Source organism: Branchiostoma belcheri, unplaced genomic scaffold (assembly GCF_001625305.1).
Source record: "Branchiostoma belcheri isolate BF01 breed outbred unplaced genomic scaffold, Haploidv18h27 scaffold3, whole genome shotgun sequence".
Classification (NCBI taxonomy): domain Eukaryota; kingdom Metazoa; phylum Chordata; class Leptocardii; order Amphioxiformes; family Branchiostomatidae; genus Branchiostoma; species Branchiostoma belcheri.
In genome coordinates, this window is record NW_017803909.1 from 8,172,154 (window position 1) to 8,182,325 (window position 10,172).

A 10,172-nucleotide genomic window follows, 5' to 3' on the forward strand; every position below is an offset into this window, starting at 1 on the left:
TATAGGCGCACAGCATACACAAAATAAAAGCGATACCCATGCTATTTCAGGGCAGCAAAACAAAAACAAAAAAATATTCTGGATAAGGATATCTGATATTGACATTTACTGCCATTTCTTATCATATTTTCGTCATCATTTCATACTTTCATCATATAAAATTATTAGTCGTTTAGGCCACACCAATTTAATTTGTTGGTTCTCGGATTCGCCTCATTTTTTTCTGATTTGCAAAAAAAAAAAGATTCTGGTTCTGAAACAACTAAAAAATGCTCATATTTTGCCCCCAACAGTTGAGGAAATTCCTTTTCTTCCTATTGTTACAGTTTTTTCCATCTATCAATGCAGTGGTTTGATTAAAAGTTCAAAATTTATACTTTAAATTTTACCCCAGCCTTTTTTGTTGACTTCATGGCTCATATTGCAGCATTTGGGGCTATAATAGGATGCCTAGACCTGTTTTTATTTTTATTTTTTTTCGCCCTGTCGCTTCATATTTTTTTCTGAACAAATCCGAGAACCAACAAATTAAATTGGTGTGGCCTTATATTTTTAAATATTAAAATATCTTTGACCTGAGGCTCGCATCATACATGTACTTTCTGAAAGTCAATGTGTCCTGAGCAACGAATTCTCTGAAAGAAAATCAGTTTTGTCCAAATGATTCCCAAATGTATGGAGTACACATCATAGAACAAAAATACATTGGTTTGTTTTACATTCTCCCTATCATGTTTTCTATAGGACCCAGGCTAATACGGAAGGCACGTCCAGATCTTCAAGCCAAGTTTACTGATGCCTTTGAGGACTTCACAATCATTGACTACCTATACCACTGCAATGCACAGCCCCCAAGGTACTTATAGCTAGAGAGGTTTCCTTCCATTCTAAACTGTTGAGAAAGGGCATTCATGAAAATCAAAATGACAAGTTATAGGGATAGTGTGATTCACAATGTCACATTCACTTAAGTGAACAGGATAGTATGAACCATTTATGCAGCTCTGCTGTAGCAAAGTCATCATTGTTTTTATATAATAGGTCACTCATCTCATTTCATTTCATTTCATTTATTGGTGATGCCAAACAACGCATTACAAGTGGGAGCCAGGCAGCCAAGGCAAAGGCTGGTGGCGGCTGCCACTGGTACATACAACACAACACAGGACAAGTCAATACAATATACTGGACATAACAACAAGTTACGAATATCAAAATAGCAAAACAAAACAATACATTATACAATATCGAAGTCACATCATCAAATTAATATAGTAATCATAATAATATCTATAGTCAAAAGTGGAAGGGGAAGATGGAACGGTTGGAAAGTCAGAAAAGTTAAAAAGTTGTTCAAAAGTTAGTAATCTGATGAGAGGTGGTTCCTGCATTTGGCCTTGAAAATTCTAACTGTGGCGGACCCTGTGACTTCACTGGGTAGATGGTTCCACAGGCGTGCAGTGTACAGGAAGAAACTGTTTTTGTAGGTGTTTGTTCTACCCCGGGGGATGTGCAGGTGGTGGGCATTCCGCAGTCGTAGCTGGGATTGCAATCATCTTAACAAAGATGATTGCAGTGGTTGCTATATAAAATAGTGTCATCCTCAGTTGGGGTTGGCTGCTTTACGATTTTTTACCCTGTATGTTGGATCAAAAGTCTTGTTTTCCTTTTTACAGTAGATACCTGATTTTTGCATGAACGATTTGTCAGTGAATTTTAACCCTATAACAGGGCTAGTCCAATAACCCTTGGAGAGTCAACATGGTGGGGGTGAGGCACATGACACAAGTTTTAAAACCACACACACATATCAAAATTGGTACATATACAGTGTAGTATACACTCAATTTTATTAACAACTACATAAGGGCACACCAATTCAATTTGTTGGTTCTTGGATTTAATGCTTCCTATTTAATGCATCCTATTATAGCCACAAATGCTATGATAGGTGCCATGAAGTCAACACAAAAGGCTGTGATAAGGAAAAGGACTTTCCTCAACTGTTGGCAAAATATGAGCATTTTTGAGTTCATTCAGAACCAGAATCTTTTTTTTTTTTGCAAATCAGAAAAAAATTAAGAGGGGCATCCGCAAACCAACAAATTAAATTGGTGTGGCCTAAGGTACATGTATTATGTACAGCAGTAAACAGAGCAGTAACATTGATGCAGTTCTTGTTTATCCAAGTTTTGTACCTGTATTCCTGTTGTATATTTCAGTGCAGAGACGGCCTTCGGTCACTTGCAAGTCCCGTACGGGTTTGCCAGGAACGCCATGCTTCCCCGCATGTCCCAGCTCAGGGAGGACGTGCCCATCACCTTCATCTTTGGCGGCGAGTCGTGGATGGACAGCAGGCCGGGGAAACAGACCGAGATTCTCAGGAAGGATTCTTACGTAGACGTAATGGTGAGAATTTGTATTGTAGTGTATGAACTGGTAATTAGTTCTGTGTACTAGTTCACATGTTTAGGTTCAAATCCAAAAAACCTAGAAGTCAAGAACCGATTCTGGACTTATTACAAAAACAAAAAAACATGTCACATACCCCCTTCCTTTCCAAGCCACCAAAACCTTCCATAGATTGCAAGATCTGTGCTGCAAAATGAAGAAAACATTGCCATCGGGCATTGTCAAGTACCGGCCTCCATGTTATGTGGCCAAAGTTTCACCCAGACAACATTGCAAGGTTGCCAACATGCAATTTTGTATATACCATGGGTTTAGGTTCGGACTTACGAGTCTGAAACTGAACCTAAACCTCTGGACTTGAATCCAGACCTGGACCTAAATGTGGGTTTAGGTACACAGCACAACTAGTAATCCTTATGGTGACTCTTCTGTGGCATTAAAAGATATTTACCCTGCTAGAAACTTCTGCTAGATTTCCCTGGTATGAAGAGAGTTGCTAAATGTCAGATGTACAATTTTAGACTCAAAATTAGAGTAAAATTTGTTTTCGTCTAAAAAGTACACATCTTAACACTGAGTTCAGCTTGTACAAGGTTATGGTGGTGAAACCTCCTTGGTTATAAAACAAGATGCATGAAATAGCAGTAGTGGCAAGGACAAATGCATTTCTAAGGAATACAGGAACTTTTATATGTCTGCATACTAGTATCAAGAAAGGTAACAATTTGTAAAATCGTTTTTTAAATGTTTTTATAGTGTGTTTGTCGTGTTTCGGGAGTATAACAAATCATTGTTTTAATGTGTTATGTACCTATGTAATTAGGAGGAAATTCGGGTGTCTGCTCGCGAGTGCCTTACTGAATAAAAATTCAAATTTAAATTTATTGATTTATACCCTTTAAACAATACAATTCACAACTTTGATTTCTAACTTTCATGTACAGTACATTCGGGATGCCGGACACCACGTGTATGCTGACAGACCAGACAGGTTCAACGGGAAGGTGGTGTGGGTTTGTAACCATGCAGACAGGCTTCACCAGGCAGAGACCAGAGAAACCATCATGGAAACAAGCATGTGATATTTTCCAGACTGTCAGTGCCCAGCTAGTGTCAAACTCAACACAGGGCTCGAAATACTGGGTGCCAAATTTGGAGCTGTGCACCCAATTTTTTCTGTGGGTGCACCAGTGCACGCAAGTATTTTCGTAGGTTTAGGTATGTTCAATGTATAGTAGTATACAGCATATTCTTAATATCAATGTCAAAAAAATCTTTGTTATAGTACTTTTCTTTAGAATTGAAATATAATAAGTTTTTGTTGATATTCAACTTATTTTATCTTATATGGTGCACCCAAAAAAAAATTTTGTTCATCCAATTTTTGTAGGTTGGGTGACTTAAATTAATGCGATCAAAGGCTTACAGCAAAGTTTACTGCTTCTTTTGATACATTATATTAGTAGAAGACAAATAAAAGAAAATAAGTGTGAAGTGTATGTAACATGTGTTTTCAATTCATTATGTTGTTTTTATTGGAATATAAATGATTAAACTCATATTTAGTAATTATTAAAACTTTGTCACATCTAATTATAACATAAAGAGATAAATCATGATCAGCCCATGAACAGTATGATTGCTATAGCTGGTGACTAACTAGTAGTAGTACACAAGTTCATAACACATTCTGAACCTCTGGCCTGTCTATGCCTGAAAGTATTGAAAGACTTATGTTTAGAGTTAAAACTTTAGATCTAACACAAAAAGTTCTCTCACCTAGACTTAGGCTAGAGCTTTCGACCAGTCATTCTGGTCTTTCTCAGTAGACTGACCCAGTGAGGCTTGTCAGGTGGCTTCTTTGAAGTGTGACGTCAACACTGGGTCAAAGGTATAGTGGCCCCCGGTGACTGGTTGAAAGCTTGAGGTGAGAGAATTTTTTGTGTTGGATCTAAAGTTTTAACTCTAAACATGTAACTACCAACACAGATGAATTTTCATGACACTGAAAGACTCATGTTTTTTCTATCCCAGTTATGTCTTTTCTATTATGATGCTGAATAAACGAGGACATTGATTCAATGCAGCATTAACATGTCAATCTATATAACTGCTATCTCTAGAAAAATTGATGATTGTGGACACTTAAGTGCATCTCAGTTAAAATGGAATAGTGCACATGGTGCAAAGGTATGCAACGTGGTAAGGGATGTTCCATTTATTGCATTTTGGGAAAGATGGGCATTATTTTCATAGCGCCCTTCATATCCATCACCACAACTTTGTTGCCTTACATGTTTGTTGACCCCCAACATATATATTTAGTGCCACTTTTGTTGTCAGTAAATAGGTAAAAACAAACTCAAAGAGGGGGACTCTGAGCTTCACTCATAAGTTGTCAAATTTTTATCACAGTTTCATGGTTTAACGTCACTTCTTAATTTGACCACACACTTGATGATCTTTTTTATCCTAAAATTCCCAAATATTCCATTTGGAAAGAAAGGAATACTTGCAACCCCTCCGTGCCAAGTGGTGTAAAGAATACTGGAAACCCCTATCACAGCTTCACTATTTATGTTCCACCCTCTCTAGCGCCACGTAGAAGGCCTGCTTGTCACTGAGATCGTGCCACCCGATTGGTCCAATTTCGCAGTCCGCACAGATGAGGAACTTGATGTTTTCTACCGTGTTGGTGAAACCGACGTTCTCGAACGTGTACATGTCCGTCACCAGCCAGAACTCCTGAAGGGTGTCTCCGGCCTGGTCTGTTCCTTCCGACTTCTTTCTCATACTGGGGAGAAACTTCTGCAAAACAGAGAACCCAAAAGGCATTATTGGTTGGATAAGCTCTCCACTGCAAAATATCATTTCCAATGTATTAGGCCATGTTGATTTGATTATATGGATAACATCCGCGCTTGCATTAATTTTCGGCCGTTTCCAAATAAAAAAAAAATTTCAACCATATTGTAAATCGTACAAAACAGTTGCAAAATGAGCAAATATACACCCTAACTTGCAAAAAAAAAGATTGGAAAATGATACCAATGTCATAGAATGCCAAAATCAAGCAAAAAAGATATAAAGAAATTAATTTGAAGAGTAGATTATTCGCCATAGTGATACGATACTCTGTGTCACTTGTCCAACCTTCATGACCACATAGATTTCATAATGAAAGCAACTCTTTTTTTCCTAAACTATTTTTTAAATTCGCACGCTCGCATCAGTTTTGCGGTTCCAGGACGTCATCCATATAATCAAATCAAAATGGTGCCTTAGTTCTAACTCCATGGTACTATATACTACTGTAAAGAAATTCCCCAAAGAAATAAATGGTTTTGGGAGGGGAAAGAGCGGTGGGGGAGGTGAGTTTAGGGAGGGGTAGAGAGGTACGTAAAGCATCAAACCAAAATTAAAGCTCCTTGATCAAACTGAACATGCTTTTCAAAAACGAAAATGTTGGGGAGGGGGGCGGTCTCACCTCTTTCTTGACCAGCGTGGCGTTGTTGGGTTTCAGTACTACACTGCCGCAGCGCTGGCACGTCACCGTCTTGGCGTTCTTCTCTCCGTCTGACAGCAGCTCATCCATCCTGTGTTTTCCCTCAAGACGATTTCTTCGATTTAGTCTCAATACTGCAAAATCATTCTCTTGCTCGACCGTCGAAACTACTTGCTCACCTACGGAATATGCGGCTAGCGTTGTGTTTTTGTTATGCCTGTAAAAACTGATGACCATCATCTTTCAAACAATCATTAAAAATAGCCTTATCCATGGAAAAAATTACAGTTTTTTACATAAGAATAGTTTATTCTTGTAGTATCTGTAAAATTTTCCCAATATTTTTAAGTTAAAGACATATTCTGGGGTGCACTTTTGTAGGCAGTATTTCGATTATAAAAGACAGCCGAAATCTGAGGAATTGTGGGAAAGGGGTCCTTACAGCCAAATGTAAGAAAGAGGGAGGGCGGCGAAGTTTTTTGGAACTTTGTGAACGAAAAGTAGTCGTATACGTGACCCCAGCATGTCAGGCAGTGGCATATCGTTTGTGACTGAAGCACAGATAGAAGAGAGGAAGAAGAAACGTCAGGAAGAATGGGAGAAAGTGAGAACAGACGACCAACCCGAAGGTTTGTAAACCAGGCACATGCGAAACGGTCCAAAATTTGTGTCAACTTAAAATTATGTATGATTTAATCAAGAAGGTTTAAACTTGATTTAACAACATAAACATCTGTCAGATTGTTAGTTCCAGTAAGTTACAATTTTCGGAGGATCATGTTTCTAGGTGTTAAACGTCAACTTTGTTTACCCATATGGCATACTACATGTAGTAGTACGCATATCGTTGTTTTCCTAAATTAAAAATCATTTTGTGTACACGAAGGCATGTCGCAGATATATATAATTCTGTGATTATATAAAGAGATGAACAACGTGAGGACACCACGTCTAGTGGAAAAATAGACACTAAACTAAACAATGACAACAATATCATGTTATTGATGGGAAAGTGAAATACATGTTAGTACATGGATAGGAATGAGTAGAACTTGTTATTACTTAAACCTTCACTCCCACCATCCAGAATGCCCAGAGGAGGAGTACGACCCCCGCTCACTGTTTGAGAGGCTGGAGGAACAGAAGGAGAAGAAACAGGCAGAGTTTGAAGAACAGTTCAAGTTCAGTAAGTATTCCAGCCTTTCCAGGAATTCTTTTCTTACTCCTTAACCAAGAACACCTTAGTGTTGACATAAGTATCCATCAATATGAATCATTTCTTCCTTTGCAGTAAAGAAAAATTTGCATGAGGACACTTTTGTTTTCAATGTCAATGTTAGAAAACCAATTGTACAATGTTTTATCACTCAGGTGTCACCGTGTCAGATCATGGAGCTAGAAAAGGTTGATCAGCTCAAAAAATGATGTCCCTTGCAGGGGTCCACCACCAAAAAAAGTCTAGGGTCGGCAAGTTTTTCTAGGGTCGGTTGGGAAACAGGAAACACAACATTTTAGCCTGATGCTGCTGCCTGGCTTACATACTAGTATCCAACCCCTTTTCAGAGAACCAGTTTCGAGGGCTGGAAGAGGAGGAGACAAACTTCCTCGGGGAGGTGGACAACATCCGAGCCAAGATAGAGAGACAGAAGAGACAAGAGGAGTGGGAGGTCATCAGGGAGCAAAGAATATCCTTATACTCATAGGAATGGTCCATTTTAAAAGTTACATAGAATGGGATGGGTGTCACTCAGTGGGGACAACAGATTTTTGTGGGAAGGAAAAATAAAATGTCCCAAAGTATTTTGTTTAATCTTTATCATAAAACGTATCTGTTCTTACATTTTCACCCCCATAAAGAAGGGAGGAGAAGCTAAATTCACTGGGTCATCTGGTAGACTATTTCTTGAGAGGGGTGAAGGAAGCCATATATACATCAGGGCCCATCACCCTTCACTGAACCACGATGGGGGCCGACATTGTCTACCAGATACCTTTGACCCAGTGTTGACGTCACACTTCAAAGAAGCCATGTGACAAGCCTCACTGGGTCAGTCTACTGAGGAAGACCAGAGTGACTGGTCGAAAGCTCTAGGTGAGAGAATTTTTGTGTTGGACCAAAAGTTTTAACTTTAAACATGTAACTACCAACACAGATGAACTTTCATGATGGTTTGATCATCTTAGTTGTGCTGTTCCCTTAACACTTCACACAAAGCTCTAGAACTCGTCAATGAAGCTGAGGGTGCAGCAACTAGCAGTGCCTCACAGCCGCACCAGGAGCAAAGTGCCAAGAGACCCGCCAACAAACCAGCAGCAAACCAACCCAGGAAGTCCCAACAGGCACTACTGGCTGGGGCTGTCAAGAGAAAGAGGTTGGAGAGATAACTTATTTTGGGCATGACAGATAATCTTTTTTATGTTTACTGAAGGAAAACATATTGTTTTTGCTCAGTTTCTTCTTCTGTTCCAAACACTGACTTTTGACCTGGTCAATGACCAGACAGTCTCTCACCATGGTAACTAGTGTTGCGTTACATCATGTTGCAATTTTATAGTAGGAGGGATTTAGACTCCTGGCACCATATATGTGAATGTGTTTAAGTAAGACTTAACAGAGCATACCATATGCGAAGGGAAACATTATTTTATCATAAGTTATAGAAGCTTTTGAGACACATTTTGTTACTTGTACTTTCCAGAAGCAGCAGTGATGATGTCAAAGATACCAGCAGTCTTCCAAAAGTAACCAGACAGTCTGAAGACAGTTCTTCACATGGTGAGTCTTCCTTTTAATACAGCCATTCTATCCATTTTTGGCAGCCCTTTGTATCTTCTAATCTGTCAGTGTATGTGCATCTAAATGTCCACACAGATGCAACAACAGACCAGACACCACCAGACGACAGTAAAACAACAACAGATGACAGTCTTGCTGTGGAATTACAAACAGCAGATTGAATCCTTCTTTCTAACACTAGTTCAACCATCCTGTCCATTTTGGCAGCCCTTTGTATCTTCCAATCTGTCAGTGTATGTGCATCTAACTTAGCCTGGTTACCAAACCTATTATAGCTCCCGAGTCCTACAGCCCCTCTGCAAATAGGTCTGGACCTGCTTTATTCATAACGAATTTGCGATTTGCAGAGAGGCTGTAGGACTCGGAAGCTATAATAGGTTTGGTAACCAGGCTACATCTAACTGTCCACACAGATACAAAAACAGAGCAGACATCACCAGACGACAGTAGAACACCAACAGACGACGCCCCTCCGTTGGAGTTACAGACAGCGCAGGTGGTGGCGGTGCTTCCCGGGCTGGGCGCGTACAACTACAGCAGCGACTCCAGCGAGGCGTCCAGCGACGAGTCGGACGTTATCGAGGTCGTCCCCATCCTTATGAAAGGTTGCGCTGGCACGGCGGCCAGTAAACTCGCGGCAGGAGGGAAACATCAACATCACAGACACTGACAACTGCCACTGTAGAAGCACTTTGGCAGAACGTACTGCACCTGCGCGAAACCCATAATGTATTGTACATAGCATTTCAGCAGAATGTCTCATATAAGGTCGTATTCACGCATATAAAGTTATCACTCCGTCTGTAGTTTCCAGATGTTGTGTTGGAAAAGATATACTCTGCAACAGGCAAAATTCTGATGGAATGTTGACCAAACATCCAACAAAAACTGAAAAAAAATCAGGGTTTTGCGCAGGCTCAATACGTTCTGCCAACGTGCTGACTGTAGATAACTGGTTCTTGGACATTGTTAAGTAAACATGAAGCAAGAGGACACAATAAAAAGAAAGGACTGGGTGGAAAACATGAATTTGACTGTATTCACCCCCTGAAACCGTTCTTCCATTGCTAAGGCCACACCAATTTAATTTGTTGGTTCATGAATTCGCCCGCTTCATTTCTTTCTGATTTGCAAAAAAAAAGAAAAAAACATTTGAGCCTCTGAATCAAATCCAAAAAGCTCATATTTTATTCCCAACAGTTAAAGGAGGTCCCTTCTCTTCAGAGTTCTTACAATTTTTTACAATCTATCAATGCAGTGGTTTGACTAAAGGTTTGAAATTTAATGTTTGAATTACAAACTAGCCTGATATGTTGACTTCATGGCTCCTATCATGCCATTTGGGGCTATCATAGGATGCCTTGGTCTGTTTTTATTTTCAGTTTTTTTTCGCCCTGTCGATTCATATTTTTTCTGAAAAAATCTGAGAACCAACAAATCAAATTGGTGTGGCCTAAT

General features: G+C 39.5%; 3 protein-coding genes across 4 annotated transcripts in view; 2 read left to right on the forward strand and 1 right to left on the reverse strand.

Annotated features, from left to right (window-relative positions):
- LOC109473852 (protein ABHD4-like) overlaps positions 1-3,621 on the forward strand; it is a 5,814-nt gene extending 2,193 nt beyond the window's left edge. For both annotated transcript variants that reach the window (XM_019773962.1, XM_019773961.1), the window contains exons 5-7: positions 745-856; positions 2,223-2,409; positions 3,357-3,621. In XM_019773962.1, the coding sequence (XP_019629521.1) occupies positions 745-856; positions 2,223-2,409; positions 3,357-3,494 (437 nt within the window). In that variant the 3' untranslated portion in view covers positions 3,495-3,621. The remainder of the gene's footprint in view (positions 1-744; positions 857-2,222; positions 2,410-3,356) is intronic.
- A 1,251-nt stretch (positions 3,622-4,872) lies between these two features.
- LOC109474052 (guanine nucleotide exchange factor MSS4-like) lies at positions 4,873-6,122 on the reverse strand. Its single transcript, XM_019774267.1, has 2 exons — positions 5,900-6,122; positions 4,873-5,220 (listed from the first exon to the last, which is right to left on the reverse strand). Exons 1-2 carry the CDS (start codon positions 6,005-6,007, stop codon positions 4,984-4,986), a joined length of 345 nt encoding a protein of 114 aa, XP_019629826.1. The 5' UTR covers positions 6,008-6,122; the 3' UTR covers positions 4,873-4,983.
- Positions 6,123-6,340: 218 nt separating this feature from the next.
- On the forward strand, positions 6,341-9,717 carry LOC109473441 (protein FAM192A-like). The gene is made up of 7 exons (XM_019773301.1): positions 6,341-6,546; positions 7,005-7,103; positions 7,481-7,602; positions 8,129-8,289; positions 8,617-8,693; positions 9,128-9,392; positions 9,656-9,717. Exons 1-6 carry the CDS (start codon positions 6,441-6,443, stop codon positions 9,382-9,384), a joined length of 822 nt encoding a protein of 273 aa, XP_019628860.1. The 5' UTR covers positions 6,341-6,440; the 3' UTR covers positions 9,385-9,392; positions 9,656-9,717.
- Positions 9,718-10,172: the final 455 nt, after the last annotated feature.